This window comes from Erythrolamprus reginae, chromosome 2, assembly GCF_031021105.1.
Source record: "Erythrolamprus reginae isolate rEryReg1 chromosome 2, rEryReg1.hap1, whole genome shotgun sequence".
Taxonomy (NCBI): Eukaryota; Metazoa; Chordata; class Lepidosauria; order Squamata; family Dipsadidae; genus Erythrolamprus; species Erythrolamprus reginae.
In genome coordinates, this window is record NC_091951.1 from 45981379 (window position 1) to 45999757 (window position 18379).

At 43.7% G+C, this 18379-nt stretch overlaps 1 protein-coding gene across 1 annotated transcript; it reads right to left on the reverse strand.

Moving 5' to 3' along the window:
* Positions 1-3257: 3257 nt before the first annotated feature.
* WDR6 (WD repeat domain 6) lies at positions 3258-17423 on the reverse strand. The gene is made up of 7 exons (XM_070735716.1): positions 17361-17423; positions 17146-17280; positions 13005-15453; positions 11591-11686; positions 9377-9493; positions 6773-6891; positions 3258-4138 (listed from the first exon to the last, which is right to left on the reverse strand). The coding sequence occupies exons 2-7, from the start codon at positions 17210-17212 to the stop codon at positions 3636-3638; spliced, it is 3351 nt and encodes a 1116-aa protein (XP_070591817.1). The 5' UTR covers positions 17213-17280; positions 17361-17423; the 3' UTR covers positions 3258-3635.
* Between the last annotated feature and the right edge of the window lie 956 nt (positions 17424-18379).

Sequence of the window (18379 nt, forward strand, 5' to 3'; positions counted from 1 at the left end):
ATACAGAAAATAGTATAAGGGCAGACTAGATGGACCATGAGGTCTTTTTCTGCCGTCAGACTTCTATGTTTCTATGTGAAGCTGCTCTCCACAGATTATGAACTAGCAACCCAGTAGTACTAGATAGAACCTACAGAACAATTAAAGTTTGAGGACTGGTGGAGTCCTAAATTTTGAGCTGATCCAAATTATTTTTCACCTCTGTTGAAATGTATCTGACTATTAGTAGCTCCGGTTGGTAGTTAGGCTGTTGTTCTGAGCTCCAAGTATGGCAATTTGATTGCAAATGTTTTGTCACCATTCGAGGAGACATCGTCAGTGCGCTTTGAATTGTGTTTGTCTATTAGAATGCTGGCATTTATTTATTCATTCATTCATTTATGCAATCATTCATTTGATTTTTTTAAATGCCCCCCTTCTCCTTAGACTCAGGGCGGCTTACAACATGTTAGCAATAATCACGTTTTAACAGATATAACTTTAGATACCTTTTTGTGTCATTTTATATGAACAAACAACACCCACGCTCATTTGCATCACATGAAAAGGTATTTAAAGGCCAGCGTACTGACCAGACTAACTAGACTTTCTTGTTTTTCCTTTTGAAGAAGTTTCACTTCTCATCCAAGAAGCAATGAGACGTGAAACATCTTCAAAAGAAAGAAAACCCCAAGAAATTCCAGTTGCCTCCTGAAAGAAATGGGTAGGCAATGGCACTTGCTGTAGGCAAGGCTGAGCTTTGAGACATAGACTGACCACTGAAGGGAACTAACTACCAATTACTTCCAGGAATACTACCATATTTTTCAGAGTACAGTGTTCCCTCGATTTTCGCGGGGGATGCGTTCCGAGACCGCCCGCGAAAGTCGAATTTCCGCGAAGTAGAGATGCGGAAGTAAATACACTATTTTTGGCTATGAACAGTATCACAAGCCTTCCCTTAACCCTTTAAACCCCTAAAGTGCAATTTCCCATTCCCTTAGCAACCATTTAGATCATTACTCACCATGTTTATTTATTAAAGTTTATTAAAAAAAAATATTTATTAAAGGCAGATGAAAGTTTGGCGATGACGCCCCGAGTCTACGGAAAGGGGCGACATACAAATCTAATAAATAATAATAATAATAATAATAATAATAATAATAATAATGACATCATCGGGCAGGAAAAACAGTGGTATAGGGAAAAAACCCGCAAAGTATTTTTTAATTAATATTTTTGAAAAACCGTGGTATAGACTTTTCGCGAAGTTTGAACCCGTGAAAATCAAGGGAACACTGTATAAGGCTGAAAATTTGGGTGCATCTTATATTCCAAATGTGGCTTCTCCACCCAAGCTTTTTTGCCCAGCCCTAACAAGATGCAAATGATCTTCCTGGCTCTTACCTTGCAGTTTTTCACTACTACTCCGAAGAAGTTTGCTACTCCCTCCAAAGTTTTTTCAGCCCTAACCAGGGGATAAAATAATATGCTGAAGCTGATCAGACCAAGGACACTAGCCAGGTGAATATCTGGTAGATAGATTTTCCCCTCCTATTTTCCTCCCCCCAAACTGCACCTTATACTCTGAAAAATATGGTATCTCTTGATAACCTGATTTTGTTCAGCATTGGGAGTAAAGTGTGGCTGGACTGCCACATTTTTTAATAGAAATGTAGCCTCCCCAGATTAGTAAATACCATCTGTAAGGTGTGGAGTACTCTGCAAAAATCATTTTTCAATGGAGAAATCAAGTTATTATTGTGATGCCTATTTGAGTTCCAAGTGCACCAAAGGAGTTTAGTATAACCATGCGGTGGGAGGGGTTATGAAATATGACTGTTGCTCTGGAGAATCTATAATCACAGTCGGGCAAGGAATGAAATGCTAGATTATCAAGTACCGTTCTGAAAGACATGACGCTGCAATCGTCATAGCGGAGGAAATATTGGGGCTAAAGAAACTGATGAATGATGAATCCTTACTTGGAGTATTAAGCTTAATGGAGAAATCCTAGCTGTCGTGACTGGTCCACGTCTGGCTCAGCTGGTCACAGATTTTGAGGACCAGGAGATGGATGCGTATTGGTATCCTAGGACAGAGTTCTTATCACCTGAGTCTGAGAGTGATGGGGACAGAGAATAAGGATCAACTAGAGACTGTAGTACCCCGTTAGGATATGGACTGAGTCAGAGGAGGAAGATGAATTAGAGAACCAGCCCATGTTAGACACCATAGTTAAGAGATCTATTTCCAGACAAGAGCATCTGAAAAGAATGGGGACTTGGCATTAGTAGTTCTAAGGAACTACTAGGCTACACCTTGTCACTATATAAGGGAAAGTCTGGGGATAAGTGGGTGTGGCGAATAAAGTTTGAAATCATGACCATGTATGAGCCTTGGAGTTCTGCGAGAACTTTATGCTTTCAGATCACTTGAACTCATGAACTCAGCATCTCTAAAGTCTCTGGATATACTGTACTGTAAATTCAGTTGACTGACAGAATCTCTTCAAAGGAATTTCCTCTAATGAGTTTGACTTCCAGCCCAGCATGCTGGGAACACTGCCAGCATGGACTAAAACTATTGACCTGTTTTATTCTGGATGTTTTAATAGCAATGTAGTTTTATAGTTGATCCTCTGAGTGTGTTTGGCTGTTATTCCGATTGGTGACCTGTCCAGACACAACACTAGCATATATGGGGAAAGGCAAAGGTCCTTAGTACTGGGGACCACTTGTTCTAAACTGGAGTTGGAGGAGGGTGATACAACCCATCCCCCCAGTACTCATTTCTCCTGCCCCTAGAAGTCCTACTGCCCTGGAATGCCTATCATCCATCCATCTCTCTCTATTGTCTGTCTGTCTCTACCATGTACCTAATCTATCCATATTCTGCTTTTATTATTTTTACAAATAACTCAAGGCAGCGAACAAATCCAACACACCTTCCTCCTCCAACAACCCTATGAAGAGGGTCCCGAGATCCAAAGCCTTTTGTGAAATTAGGATAGAAACATAGAAACATAGAAGTCTGACGGCAGAAAAAGACCTCATGGTCCATCTAGTCTGCCCTTATACTATTTCCTGTATTTTATCTTAGGATGGATATATGTTTATCCCAGGCATGTTTAAATTCAGTTACTGTGGATTTATCTACCACGTCTGCTGGAAGTTTCTTCCAAGGATCTACTACTCTTTCAGTAAAATAATATTTTCTCATGTTGCTTTTGATCTTTCCTCCAACTAACCTCAGATTGTGTCCCCTTGTTCGTGTTCACTTTCCTATTAAAAACACTTCCCTCCTGAACCTTATTTAACCCTTTAACATATTTAAATGTTTCGATCATGTCCCCCCTTTTCCTTCTGTCCTCCAGACTATACAGATTGAGTTCATTAAGTCTTTCCTGATGCGTTTTATGCTTAAGACCTTCCACCATTCTTGCAGCCCGTCTTTGGACCCCTTCAATGTTGTCAATATCTTTTTGTAGGTGAGGTGTCCCTGTAGTTGACTTAATGCAAAAGCAGAAGTGGGTCCCAAGATCCAAAGCCTTTTGTGAAATTAGGATAACGATGCCTTTCACCTTGCTACACATGTCATGGTCATAATCCCTTAGGATACTTGCTGTTGGGTCCTCCTTCGTATTCCGAATTTCAATGCAATAAAGCCGTTTCAGGTCCCATTTCTCTACCTTGCACATCCAGACTCCAGGAAAGGACTTGCAACCCCTGACCGCATATCAAACCACGATAGCTGGGCCTTTCGGTTTCCCAACACTCCAGAGCGGCCACGTCAGCCACGTGGCAGAATTTGCTCCTTACAAAAGACAAGCTGTCCTCACAGAGACGCCAGAGTGTCAATCGTTGGTCGGCCGACACAGAAAGGAGGAAGTTCAGGGGGAGGAGCCTCACTCCTGTCACGGGAGCTGCATGAGTGCAAAGCCTCGATACTTTTCTGATTACTTGGATGCCGCCGGCCCTGGCTGAGGTCTCCTGGCCCACAGCGCTTTCAGCCTTCACCTCAAGAGCATGGACAGAGATGGACCCGTCGTCACTGCCACTGACCACTATGAAACATCTCTCCGCTGTTTTCTGGATGTGGAGACTGTTCACACCGCAGCTGTGAGCCTGAACGGTCAGGACTGGAGATTCCAGGGCTGGGGGAAAAAAAGAAGTGCTGGTTATTTTTCTACAATTTATACTGCTGGCTACTTGGGCAGTTTTGTTTTTGTTTTATTATTTATTTATTGGATTTGTGTGCTGCCCCTCTCCAAGGACTCAGGGCGGCTCACAACATATCAAAACAATATTTGTATTTGTATTTATTAGATTTGTATGCTGCCCCTCTCTAAAGACTCGGGGCGGCTAACAACAATATAAAAAGACAATGCAAACAAATCTAATATTAAAAACAATCTAAAAAACCCTAATTTAAAGAACCACTCATATATACAAGCATACCATGTATAAATTCTATAAGCCTAGGGGGAAGGGAAATTTCAATTCCCCCATGCCTGACGACAGAGGTGGGTTTTAAGGAGCTTGCGAAAGGCAAGGAGGGTGGGGGCAACTCTGATATCTGGGGGGAGCTGGTTCCAGAGGGTGAGGGCCACCACAGAGAAGGATCTTCTCCTGGGTCCCGCCAAACGACATTGCTTAGTCGACGGGACCCGGAGAAAGCCAACTCTGTGGGACCTAACAAGTTGCTGGGATTCGTGCGGCAGAAGGCGGTCCCGAAGATATATACAATATACGTATCTAAAAAATCCAATTAATATAGCTAAAAAACTTTAAAAACTCTAACAACATATAAAATCATTCATTCCCATTCATACAGCAAGACATTCTATACTTGTTGGCCAGGGTCTAATGGCCCCAAGCCTGGCAGCACAGATAGGTCTTTAAACTTTTACGGAAAGTTTTAAAATCTTTTAAGAAACTTTTTAATTAGAAAGGTGGGGTAGTTTTAAGGTGTTTAATGTTGTGAGTGGTCCACGACCAGGTCAGTTAGTGATAGATTCTGAGGAGGATGAACCGGGTTCTTGACAACTCAGTGTTCTTGACAACTGAGTCAGATAGTGAGAGTGAGGGAGAATTGAAACCTGGGGAACCTCCAGAGACTGTTAAAACCCCAATGATGGTAATGTCTGAGTCAGAGGTGGAGGGAGACATGGGATATTAGATGCCCGGGTCAGAAGGTCACGAAGCAAACAGGAATATCTTTATGGGGAAAGGCTAAGAAGATGTGTCTGAAAAAAAGTCTAGACAGTTATATCTCTAGGAAACAATTGACCACATCCAGTCAGTATATAAGGGAGGATTTCTAGGTAAAGGGTGTGGAGTTCCAACGTTCGTAATGGTGGAAGTCCTAGATTCGAGGTTCCAGAAATGCTTCGCTGGCAACCTGCTCTTATTCTTCTAAATTCATCGAGCAGAGATGTTGCTGTCTGAGGAAAACCTGGAGATCCGTGAGTGCGCCTATGTGACTGAAGAAACATTATCTCAGTGAGGAATGCGATAATTAGCTTTGACTCTTGGCTGCAGCCTGGACCTTTATCTCTTAGACAATTTAACCGGGAAAGCTGCCGATGGGCTGAAATGCCTGAATTTGCTTGTATAAATCCTGCTTTACATATAAAAGTGTTTGCTTTGAAATCTGAGCCCATGGATTCTCCCTTTGTTTTGATCCGAATAGGCCCGAGAAGAACATTTAATTTAATTTAGCTAGAACAGTAAAGTGTATAATGGGCCAGAACATGGTTTTTAGTTGATTGTTGGAGAGTGCAGTCTCCTGTGTGAGGCAATCTACGTTATGATTGGCTGCTGGGTAAGAAAATGGGAGTGTCCCTTTTCCTGGCCCTTTTTTCTTCTGTGTATTCTGTAATTGTTTTGTGATTTACCTGATGATGTAGTAATATGCCTGTAACTTCCTTGCTGTAAATTTAAATGTAAAATATATTTATGCACAGTGGTACCTCTACCTAAGAACGCCTCTACTTACGAACTTTTCTAGATGAGAACCGGATGTTCAAGATTATTTTGCCTCTTCTCAAGAACCATTTTCCACTTACAAACCCGAGCCTCCAAAACTGTAACCAAAAAGGCAGGAAGTAGCTACCGTGGGGCCTCTCTAGGAATCTCCTGGGAGGAAACAGGGCCGGAAAAGGCGGGGAGAAGGCTCTGCGGAGTCTCTCTAGGAATCTCCTGGAAAGAAACAGGAGCAGAAAAGGGGGGGAGAAGCCTCGGTGGAGCCTCTCTAGGTATCTCCTGGGAGGAAACAGAGCCAGAAAAGGCGGGGAGAAGCCTCTGTGGGGCCTCTCTAGGAATCTCCTGGGAAGAAACAGAGCCAGAAAAGGCGGGAGAAGCCTCCGTGGGGCCTCTCTAGGAATCTCCTTGGAGGAAACAGGGCCTCCACCCTCCCTGTGGTTTCCCCAATCGCATGCATTATTTGCTTTTACATTGATTCCTATGGGAAAAATTGCTTCTTACAAACTTTTCAACTTAAGAACCTGGTCACGGAATGAATTAAGTTCGTAAGTAGAGGTACCACTGTATATATTTCGGGTTAGTGTCTGACTCCATTTGGACAACAGATTCATAATTCCCTGACAAGGTAGAACTATGAGAAAGCCTGAAAGGGTCCAAGATTGGAGAGGTTGATGTGTAACTGAACACAGTCCAAAGGCTCCACTGTACCTTCTAATGAACAGAAACCCCAGCTGAGAAGCTTTATAAGAAAGGAGATTCACTGGCTTTTTTAGGCTGCGTCTTCAGAACCGCCAATCACCTACCTAGAGGTTTCACCTGAACATCTCCTGTCTTTATTATTGCTGAAATGTGGCCAAGGGCAGCAGTAACATCCCAAAATGCAATGCTCCCATCAGTGGCCGCACTGCCCATAAAGTGTCTCCTGTAAAAGAAAGAGGTACCGTATTTTTCAGAGTATAAAATGCACCTTCTTCCCCCTTAAAAGAGGCTGAAAATTTGGGTGCTACTCATACTCCAAATGTAGCTTTTTCTGAAGCTTTTCCCCTCCCATCCAGAACAAGGTGCTAACGATCTCTCCACCTCTTAGCAGCTTGCAGGCTTTTTTTCATTGCTAAACGCTCCAAGATAATGTTTTTTTCCATCTCCCTAAGTCTTTGCAGGCTTCTTTTCATCGCTACTCACTCCGAATAGGGTTTTTAAAAGCCCTAACCAGTGTTGTGGTTAGCTCTGCCCCAGCTCCTGCCCCAAGCAATGTGGAGGTGGAGGTGGGGGAGACATCCACATGCCGCAGGCCTGTTTTGCTTCCAGTAGAATCTGTCTCCTCTGACCAAGGAAGCATGAGTGACAGGGAAGAGGGGAGTTTGGCACATAGCCCAGGAGGAGATCAATCATCTGTATCATTCCTGGATTCTGAACAAGAATTAATGACACATCCACGCATGCGTAGAGTGATGCATAGGAGACAACAACTGAAGGATTATTACAAGTGAAAATGAAGCCACCTGTGGTTGGGTGGGGCTCCAGTAATTAGGGCTGCTGCTATAAATAGCAGCGTGTGGGTTTGGCCGTTGTGGAAGAGTATCTGATCACAGTTCTTCAGGAATCGTGTGTTGCTGTTTTCTGGACGTTGTTTGTTGATTTTTTCACGCCTTTGAAACCAAAGCAGAGCAACCTGTGTGTGTGTGTGTCTCACTTCGTTGGAAGAAGAAAGGGTGTGAAGTTTCTTCACAACTGCTAGCTAAGTACTTAATGACTGCTTAAGGGAAATTGTACAGACTACCCGGTTGTTTTGGGACGAGTGCTCTTTGCAATACAAAAAGAGTGCTTAGTTTATTTTGAATTTTGTGATAAATGACATTGTTTTGAATTTTCAAACGTGTGTGGGTGTCTGCAGTTTATACCCTTGAATTTTCGGGAGGCGCCTACCAGAGAGCCCGGCAGAACACGCGGAAGCAAAAAAATCACCAAAATCCCATGCGCCCATGCATCTTCTCGCGAGATTTGCTTCCTGCGCATGCTCAGAAGCCAAATCCCACTCCAATACATGTGCACGCATCAGCACCAGTAGTGGCACTAAGTTGGAAGCCCTGCCTGGTCCCCTCCCTTGGTCAAGAGATGCTTGCATGAAGTTTGGAGCAGAGAATCCGACTGAAGGGCTGCAAGAACTAATTTTAGAAATATCGTATTTTTCGGAGTATAAGATGCCCTGGAGTACAAGTCACACCTTAGTTTTGGAGGAGGAAAATGGGCAGGGAATCTACCTACCAAGGAGTCATCTGGTCAGTGTCCTTAGTCTGGTCATCTTCAGCACATTATTTTATCCCCTGGTTGTTCTGCTGGCGTGTCTCAACCGCCCATAATTACAGGGTAATTAGTCCAGGAAGACACACACCACATGATAAAAGGAAAACCCAAGTTTTTATAAACAGAAAAACAGAAACAGCTCCCTTTTTAAATGTCAAAGGGATTTTCTGGTACACACAAGGCACAGGTGAAATGCAATCCAATTTGCTCACCCAATAACTGGGAAATTGAGTCCAATTCTAAAGTCCAGAGAGTCCACACACACAATCCTGAATAGCAAAAAACCACGATCTTGACGAAACAATGAATCAGATAAACTGCCATGAGGCTAACACACCAGGCTGCACTTTTATCTGTAGCACTAATTACAGCAGCCCCACCCAACCACAGGTGGCCTCATTTTCTCTTGTAATAATCCTTCAGTTGTTGTCTCCTATGCATCACTCTACGCATGCATGGGTATGTCATTAATTCTTGTTCAGAATCCAGGAATGATACAGATGATTGATCTCCTCCTGGGCTGTCTGCCAAACTCCTCTCTTCCCTGTCACTCACGCTTCCTTGGTCAGAGGAGACAGATTCTACTGGAAGCAAAACAGGCCTGCGGCATGTGGATGTCTCCCCCACATCCACCTCCACATTCCTTGGGGCAGGAGCTGGGCCAGAGCTAACCACAACACTGCACATGCCCGGAAGCAAAAAATCGCCAAAATCTTGCACAAATGTGTCCTCTCGCAAGAGTTTGCTTCTCGCGCATGCTCAGAAACCAATGTGTGTGCGCCCACCCGCTGGTCAATCATTTCTGCTACCGATGCAGTGCCCCCCACTCCATTCCAGTAGGAACCCGATACTGGTGAGGATACTCACATCAATAGTGGGTTTCACTTACTGTACCTTTGTTACTGGTTCAGAACTCTGAACATGCACAAATGCATGCTTGCTTTGGTCATGCATGCTGTTTCTGCACATGCTCAGATCATCCGTGATGGCATCCAGGTGAGTGGGAGGAGCCTCCCATCACTGCCACTGCCGCTTTGCTCGAACTGGAGCAAACTGGTAGCAACCCACCATTAACTCGCATGCCTTTGCTCTGCCCTTCCTACCTTTTTCCACCAGCCATTTTGTAGGTAAATGCCTCGACCTTCAGGACGCAGTGCTGATGGTGAAAGGATTCTGCTACAAGACACAACTTCTTGGCATCCTCAAGCAGCAGGAAGAGTCTATAAAAAAAATAAAATAAAAGGAAAGAAGACATTCAAATGCATACAGAGCTCATGTTTTCTTCAGGGTCTCTCTTGATGTGCTGTTGCAAAGGTGCTTTTTTTTCAGGAGGCAAATGGACTTTATTGTTTTTTCTTTGAAGACGTTTCACTTCTCACCCAAGAAGCTTCTTCAGTTCTGACATGGTAGTGGGGAATGGAAGGATTTATATTCCTTGCATTCCTGAGTCCTTGAATCCTATTCCCCACCATCCAGTCAGAGCTGAATTATTTTATTTTCATTTATTTGACTTGGGGAAGAGCCTTCTCTGTGGCGGCCCCGACCCTCTGGAACCAACTCCCCCCGGAGATTAGAACTGCCCCTACTCTCCTTGCCTTTCGTAAGCTCCTTAAGACCCACCTTTGTCGTCAGGCATGGGGGAACTGAGACATCTCCCCCGGGCATATACAATTTATGAATGGTATGTCTGTCTGTATGTTTGTTTAGAAAATGGGGTTTTTAAAATATTTTTAAACTGTAATTTAGATTTGTTGTAAATTGTTTCACTTTGTTGTGAGCCGCCCCGAGTCTGCGGAGAGGGGCGGCATACAAATCTAAATAATAAATAAATAAATAAATAAATAAATAAATAAAATGCCACCCAATCCCATGGGACTCAGGGCGGCTTACAACAATATAAAAATACAGTACAATGGTGGAAGTCAAATACTAAATACTAACACAATAAAAAAAACCATTTTAAAACCCATTAAACTATCCAATCAACATACATACATACCAACACTCAAAATACTGCTGTGTTAACATTCATGGCCTCCAGGCCTGCCGTCAAAGCCAAGTCTTCACAGTCTTTCGGAAGGCCAGTAGGGTGGGAGCAATACGGACATCAGGGAGAGTTGATTTCATAGAGCTGGGGCAGCCACAGAGAAGGCCCTCCTCTATGGTCCCACCATCCTGCATTGCTTAGTCAACAAGACCTGGAGAAGGCCAACTCTGTGGGATCTTATGGCATATGGTCCCATAAATAGTCTGGCACTAAGCCATGTAAGACTTTTATAGGTAACAACTTACACCTTGAATTGTGACTGGAGACTAACCAGTAGCCAGTGCAGTGCTTGGAGTGTTAGTGTTATATGGGTGTACCTAGGGACACCCATGATAACTCACACAGCTGCATTTTAGACTACCTGCAGTTTCCGAACCCTCTTCAAGGGTAGCTTCTTGGATGAAGAAACATAGAAACATAGAAGACTGACGGCAGAAAAAGACCTCATGATCCATCTAGTCTTCCCGTATATTATTTTCTGTATTTTATCTTAGGATGGATATATGTTTATCCCAGGCAAGTTTAAATTCAGTTACTGTGGATTTGCCAACCATGTCTGCTGGAAGTTTGTTCCAAGGATCTACTACTCTTTCAGTAAAATAATATTTTCTCATGTTTCTTTTGATCTTTCTCCCAACTAACTTCAGATTGTGTCCCCTTGTTCTTGTGTTCACTTTCCTATTAAAAACACTTCCCTCCTGGACCTTATTTAACCCTTTAACATATTTAAATGTTTCGATCATGTCCCCCCTTTTCCTTCTGTCCTCCAGACTATACAGATTGAGTTCATGAAGTCTTTCCTGATACGTTTTATGCTTAAGACCTTCCACCATTTTTGTAGCCCATCTTTGGACCCGTTCAATTTTGTCAATATATTTTTGTAGGTGAGGTCTCCAGAACTGAACACAGTATTCCAAATGTGGTCTCACCAGCGCTCTATATAAGGGAATCACAATCTCCCTCTTCCTGCTTGTTATACCTCTAGCTATGCAGCCAAGCATCCTATTTGCTTTCCCTACCGCCTGACTGCACTGTTCACCCATTTTGAGACTGTCAGAAATCACTACCCCTAAATCCTTCTCTCCTCGAAACAGGTTGTATAAGTTCTTTAAATATCTGTTCCTCTTCCTTGCTTGAATATGGAGGAAATGCTTCATAGGAGTAAACTCTTTTACTTCCCCTCATCTCTCTGGGTGTATTTGCTCTGTCAAGCGAAGCCTATTTTAGCCACCTGAATCCCCAAAAAGAGGAGCAGAATTATTTTCCTTACCGGACAGATCCATCACTACAAGCAGCAGCTAGGAAGCACAAGGGACCAGGCAATTCCGCCTCTTCTGTCCTAGCAAGTACCACCAAAGACATGTACCTGGAACACACAAATCCATCAGTTCTTCCAGAGGGTTTTCATTCGCTGCCAGTTTTTCATTCCAGAACAGGCATTATGCAAGCTAGAAAATGGCACGTTGCTTACTATCTGGTTATCTATCATAGATTCCCCAGTTCTCTTTACTTACAAATGCTAAAAACACTACACCCCAATTGGAACAAAAGTCTGCTCTAATGGTTTAGACCGGGGTAGGCAAACTTGGCTTTTCTGTGACTTGTGGACTTCAACTCCCAGAATTCCTGAGCCAATCATGCTAGCTCAGGAATTCTGGGAGTTGAAGTCCACATGTCATAGAAGAGCCAACTTTGCCTGCCCCTGGTTTAGACCAGCGGAGAAATCTACTTACCTTCCCTCCTGGTTCAGTAAAAAAATAAGGAAATGGTGATGTCCAGGAGAGTGGGAGGAACCTCGGGCTACTACTACCACCATTTCTCCAAACTAGCATTTTTGTGAAAAAATGGCTGAAAAACGGCCCATTTTTCACACACAAAAAAAGCCATTTTGCTATCCCCCAGCACCCAGGATCTCTCTGGGTGCTGGGTGCTACCCAGATGCTTTGCCCACCCCATTTTTATTAAAGAACAGGCAAAAAGCAGCCTGCTTTTTGCAAAAATGGGGTATTTTTGCCTTCTAATGACCTCTTCTAGCATGATGGAGGAGGAATTCTGGGAGTTGAAGTCTAATAATAATAATAATAATAATAATAATAATAATAATAATAATAATAATTATTATTATTATTATTATTTATTAGATTTGTATACCGCCCCTCTCTGCAGACATGGGGCGGCTCACAACACTAATCATAAAGCTGTCCAGTTTGAACTTTGTAAAAAGTAAACATGTTTGTAAAAAGTATTCTGCTACACTGGTATTTTATTAAATAATAAATAATAATAATTTATAATAATAAATAATAATAATTTATAAGAATAAATAATAATTATAATTTATAAGAATAAATAATAATTATAATTTATAATAATAAATAATAATTATAATTTATAATAATAAATAATAATTATAATTTATAATAATAAATAATAATTATAAAATAATATATTACTACATCATTTGGTTCAGAATACTTTTTTCCTGTTTTCCACCTCTAAAATCTAGGTACGTCTCATACTTTGATGCGTCTTATACTCCGAAAAACACAGTATATATTTTCTGAAGTGGGTTAAATGAGGACCTATATTGTTGGGGCAGTAAGCTGACTCTGTAAATCACTTAGAGGGGTCTGTAAAGCAGCATAGAAGTGCCATTCCTATAGGGAAAGACCATGTATTTCTACCTGGTTTCTGGATCCATCTTGATGAGTTTGTGCTTATTCTTCTTGTAGTCCCAGTGCTCATCTAAGCGATGTGATGCCACATGAACCAGCTGACAGGCTACGCGGCTGCTAGAACCGGGCTTGGGACTGAGCGCTAATCGATAACACTCGATCTGGGCTCGTCCCCCTGCAGAAAAAAGCGTAGCTGAGATATTTTCCCTCTTGGGCTTACAAATGCCATTCTGGACCACAGTCAGAGCTCTTACACTGGAGATGTGGTCACCAAGAGCAGCGAGCTGGGCCACTCTGCGAGTTTGCGCATTAAAAGTGAGAATGTTCACCGTCGTGTCCTCACTTCCTGTAGCAAAAATACTGATCCTCTCGCGGTCGGAGGCTTCCAGGGTACCGACGTGACACACGCATGTCACCCCCCTGCCGTGCAGAGCAGCTTTCAGGATTCGCTGCCCGACGGAGGCGTCTTTACTTCGGTACAACCAAACTTCCCCAGATCTGATATACGCAAAGGTTTCCACGGAAAGGCAGCGGGCGTAGCTCCAGGAGCGGTGGCCACCTCCGCAGGGAACGCAAAGGAGCTTCTCACCGCTGCTGGCGCTCCAAATGACAAAGTGGGTGGCATGGAAGCCAAGCACCCTCAGGCTCCCGTCGGGGCCGAAGCGTAGCTCTTCCAGCCATTCGAGGTCTTTGCACGGCTTCTGCTTCCTCAGCACTTGGAGCTGCCGATCCTTCACTTGCAGCTGGCGATAGCAGCCGTCTCTCCCCGTGCTGTAAACAAAGCCGCCGTGGCAGGTGACGGAGGTCACCCCCTGTTTCCCGTGGAGCCCGAACAGCAGAGAAACAGGCCTCTCGGCATGGGGCTCCCCACTTCCAACAGGGAAGGAAAATCCAGGCAAGGCACAGGCAGTTTCTGAAGTAGAAGAGACAAGTTCCTCTCCCTTTTGTGTTTCTTCCACTCCCGGAGTTGGCTTGCAGGCAAACATCGTAAGGGAGCCTCTGCGGTCGCCACAAAGCAGAAACTCTCCCCGGGGCGAAAAAGCAACGCAGGTGTGCCATCGCTGCTTACAGACCGGCAGGAGAAAACATTGCTTTAGCACCACTGTTGTTCTTCCCCCAAGTGGGCGCCAAGAGACCTCGAGGCGCAGCAAAGCCCCAGCCGGGCCGGAAGCAAAGAGGCTGCAAGTATTGGGGTCCCGGTTTGGATGTGCGGCCCAAGTCAGAGTGTGCACTTTCCCTTCGAAGAGGTTTAACTCCTCGCTTTGCGCGGGACTGCTGAGCGGGAAAACTTTCACCTGCCCCGACAAGTTGCCCATGGCACAGAGGATGCCTCCACTGTCAAGCTTGGACCCTTCCAAGAGGCTGTAAGACTGATAAGCAGCGTCCTCCAGGAGCCACGTCCAAGCTTTGGTAGTCAGATCGCAGGAATAGACAGCCCCGGCATCGGTCATCACCAGCAGATGGTTTTCATCCACCAATTTTACTGCCCTGGGGGATCCTTTTCTGCCAGTGGAAGGGAAATCCAGCTGCATAAGTCTGTTTCCAGTGGTGTTTCTTTCCTTGAGGCACCAGTGTCTAATGCCCGAATCGGCTCCCCCTGTAAACACCCAGCCTCTCTCCTCATCTATGGCAACTGCCCGGAGTCCTTGGCCCTTGTGTCCTTTGAAGCTGTGGGCAATCTTGCCCTGGTAGTTCCACACAAGACACGCCGAATCTTCACCGATGCTGATGATGTGGTCCCTCAGCAGTCTTACTGACCAGACTCTGGACTGGTGCCCATAGCACACCAGCAAACACGGGACCGGAGCAGGAGGCGCTCTAAGGTCACCAATACTCCAGAGCCGGACACTCCTATCATCAGAGGCAGAGGCCAGGATGCCCTTGCTCTCCAAGAAGCAAATGCTGAAGATGACCCCGCTGTGTCCACCAATCCTGCTACGGGGCTTTATTCTTCTGGTGTCATCTGTCTGGTCAGCCACACACCATACCACCAGCTGATGAAAGACGGTGCCAGCCACCAGAACTGATGTCTCCCAGCGGCTCCCCACCAAATGGGCAGAGTAAAGGATACACTTCTCTTGGCAATGCACTTCTTGGAGAACCCTCTGGCCGATGCAATCATAGAGCGCCACTGAATTGTGTCCCAGGGCCACAGCCACGCTGCTGGGCCTCTCAGTCCGGCCTTCCATCCACTGTAGGTCCCAGATCCAGTCGTGCAGCTCACAGAAAGGAAAGACTTCGTCGAGTTCCACCGAGCTGTTCTGCAAGCTGACCTCTACAACCACAAAGCCTTTGCCTCCAAAGACAGCCAGGGTTGAGGACTGGTTATCTCTAGGACTCCAACTCTGCTGCTCCTTAATACCATGGACAGTATAGTTCTGAAGGACCTGCTTGGAGCATCTTGCTGACGGGCTGGCATCGGGCGCCAAACTATATATACTTATGTAGGGTCCTTCTCCTAAAGGAAGAGAAACACCAGAATGCCAAGTCAGAATATTTCACATGCCATCAACACAACAGTTTTTTTCCCCAGAATTGCCCATCCACATAGAAACATAGAAGACTGACGGCAGAAAAAGACCTCATGGTCCATCTAGTCTGCCCTTATACTATTTCCTGTATTTTATCCTAGGATGGATATATGTTTATCCCAGGCATGTTTAAATTCAGTTACTGTGGATTTACCAACCACATCTGCTGGAAGTTTGTTCCAAGGATCTACTACTCTTTCAGTAAAATAATATTTTTTCATGTTGCTTTTGATCTTTTCCCCAACTAACTTCAGATTGTGTCCCCTTGTCCTTGTGTTCACTTTCCTATTAAAAATACTTCCCTCCTGAATCTTATTTAACCCTTTAACATATTTAAATGTTTCGATCATGTCCCCCCTTTTCCTTCTGTCCTCCAGATTATACAGATTGAGTTCATTAAGTCTTTCCTGATACGTTTTATGCTTAAGACCTTCCACCATTCTTGTAGCCCATCTTTGGATCCGTTCAATTTTGTCAATATCTTTTTGTAGGTGAAGTCTCCAGAACTGAAAACAATATTCCAAATGTCTCACCAGTGCTCTATATAGCGGGATCACAATCTCCCTCTTCCTGCTTGTTATACCTCTAGCTATGCAGCCAAGCATCCTACTTGCTTTTCCTACCACCCGACCACACTGCTCACCCATTTTGAGACTGTAAGAAATCACTACCCCTAAATATAATAATAATAATAATAATAATAATAATAATAATAATTGGATTTGTATGCCGCCCCTCTCCGTAGACTCTCTTCTGAAGTTTTTGCTAACACAGAACTACCAATACAATACTCAGATTGAGGATTCCTTTTCCCCAAGTGCACTATTTTATATATGGAGACATTAAACTGCAGTTTCCATTGCTTTGACCATTTATCCAGTAAAGCTAAATCATTTACCATATTACAGACCCCTCCAAATCATATATTTCATTGCCAAACTTCCAGGAACTCCATTAACATATTTCATAGATAGTAGTGTTACTGATCCTAAACAGGATTCCTATTTGCTGCCCCTTTTGTTCTAGGCCAGTCGTTCTCAACCTGGGCATCGGGACCCCTTTGGGGGTCGAACGACCATTTCACAGGGGTCGCCTAAGACCAAAGGAAAAGACAAATTTCCCATGGTGTTAGGAACTAAAGCTTCTATTCTGGCGCCTTGGAACATATTTTTACAATCCGGCCAATCAGGTGTTTACAGTGGGGGTGTCCCTTTGACCTTCCTGCCAATCAGCTTCAAGGTCTGTTGGGAGAATTGGTGCTAGACTTATGATTGGGGGTCACCACAACATGAGGAACTGTATTAAGGGGTTGCAGCATTAGAAAGATTGAAAACCACTGTTCTAGTCTTTCATCACAGGCCATTATATTTTGCCAGCTTCTAATTAGTGTGGTGGATTAGTTTAGCAGAAAACTGACTAGAGCCAACCTATAGTAAAACAATTGTTAACCTTGAATTAGCAAGCTTCATATTTGGCCTGTGTGACAAAAAGTCTCCTACCCGAGTCTGCGGAGAGGGGCGGCATACAAATCTAATAAATTATTATTATTATTACCCCAATAAAATGGGGGGAAAGGTGGGGATTTTGGTCTCCTGTTGTAGAAAAAATAAGACATTCACCTGCTATAAGATGATCTCCCACCATCTCCAGAGCTGTTACGGGAGCCAATAGTAGTTCTGTTTCCATGACTTTTCAAGGATAGGAGGTGAAAACCTCCCTGATCCTCTCTCCCTTTTATATGTGGATCCACAGACCTTTGAGGAAAGAGGAAAAATGTTGAGCCCATTCTATAGATCTGCATCACCTCAAACAGGAAAATATGGGAACAAGCTACCTTTTGATATACAACGGAGGAATCGTGAAGAGCTAAGGAAGATGCTCCCAAGCCGAATCATCATATTTGGTTATGAAAGACAGCACCCGAGTTAAGATTTGGATAGATAGATAGATAAATCCTTTCTTTTGAAGTGGAGAATATTTTGTGAATGACGTCTCCGAAAATTAAGTTTGTAGAGCAGCATTAGAAAGTTAATCTGTAGGGGAGTAAAAGTATTGTCATGCAAAAACTATAGACTTTGTTTATTAAGGAAATCTATGTAAACACAGTACTTGGAGCCTGGGTGGCAAATAGTTAGAGTGCAGCACTGCAGGCTACTTCCGCTAACTGCTAACTGTACTTCAGCAGTTCAAATCTCACCAGGGTTCAGGGCTGACTCAGCCTTCCATCCTTCCGAAATGGGTAAAATGAGGACGCATATTGTTGGGGGCAATATGCTGATTCTGTAAACCGCTTAGACTTAGAGAGATCTATAAAAGCACTATGAAGCAGTATATAAGTCTACATACTGTGGTTATTGCTATTTTGAAAGTAGTGTCTCCTTTGACCTGGTTGTTGTGGTCTTGAGTCTCCTTGACAAGAAGAGGACCCACTCATGTCTGTGGGAAGTTACGAAAGCCTATTTTGAAGAATCAATGCAGAATTTTTCTTGAGGTAATAAATAATCAGGTTCAAACTAATTGTACTTTGGAGACACACTATGTCTGGAGAAGCCCATAATGCAAAGAATAGAACAGAATAAGAGTTGGAAGGGATCTTGGAGGGCTTCTAATCCAACCTCCTGCTCAGGCAGGAAACCTTTTACCATTTCAGGCAATTGTTAATTGTCCCTGTTAATGACTACTTCACCTTCAACCGCAGCAATACGTGAGGATGTAATAGATTCAAATTCAATGTAAACCGCTCCAAACTCAACTCCAGAAAATACGACTTCCTATACATGTTTGACAAATAAAATAAATAAATTGTCCAATATCTTCTTAAAAACTTCCAGCATTGGAGTACTCACAACTTCT

What these genes read in the sequence shown, in the direction of transcription:
- WDR6 (XM_070735716.1), bottom strand. Translation starts at nt 17,212, where the DNA reads ATGGAAACAGAACTACTATTGGCTCCCGTAACAGCTCTGGAGATGGTG. An exon ending in TGTAGTGATGGATCTGTCCG is followed by an intron (nt 9,494 to 11,590) that starts GTAAGGAAAATA and finishes TTTTTTTTATAG; the next exon opens with ACTCTTCCTGCTGCTTGAGG. An exon ending in TGTTCAGGTGAAACCTCTAG is followed by an intron (nt 4,139 to 6,772) that starts GTAGGTGATTGG and finishes TTTTTCCCCCAG; the next exon opens with CCCTGGAATCTCCAGTCCTG.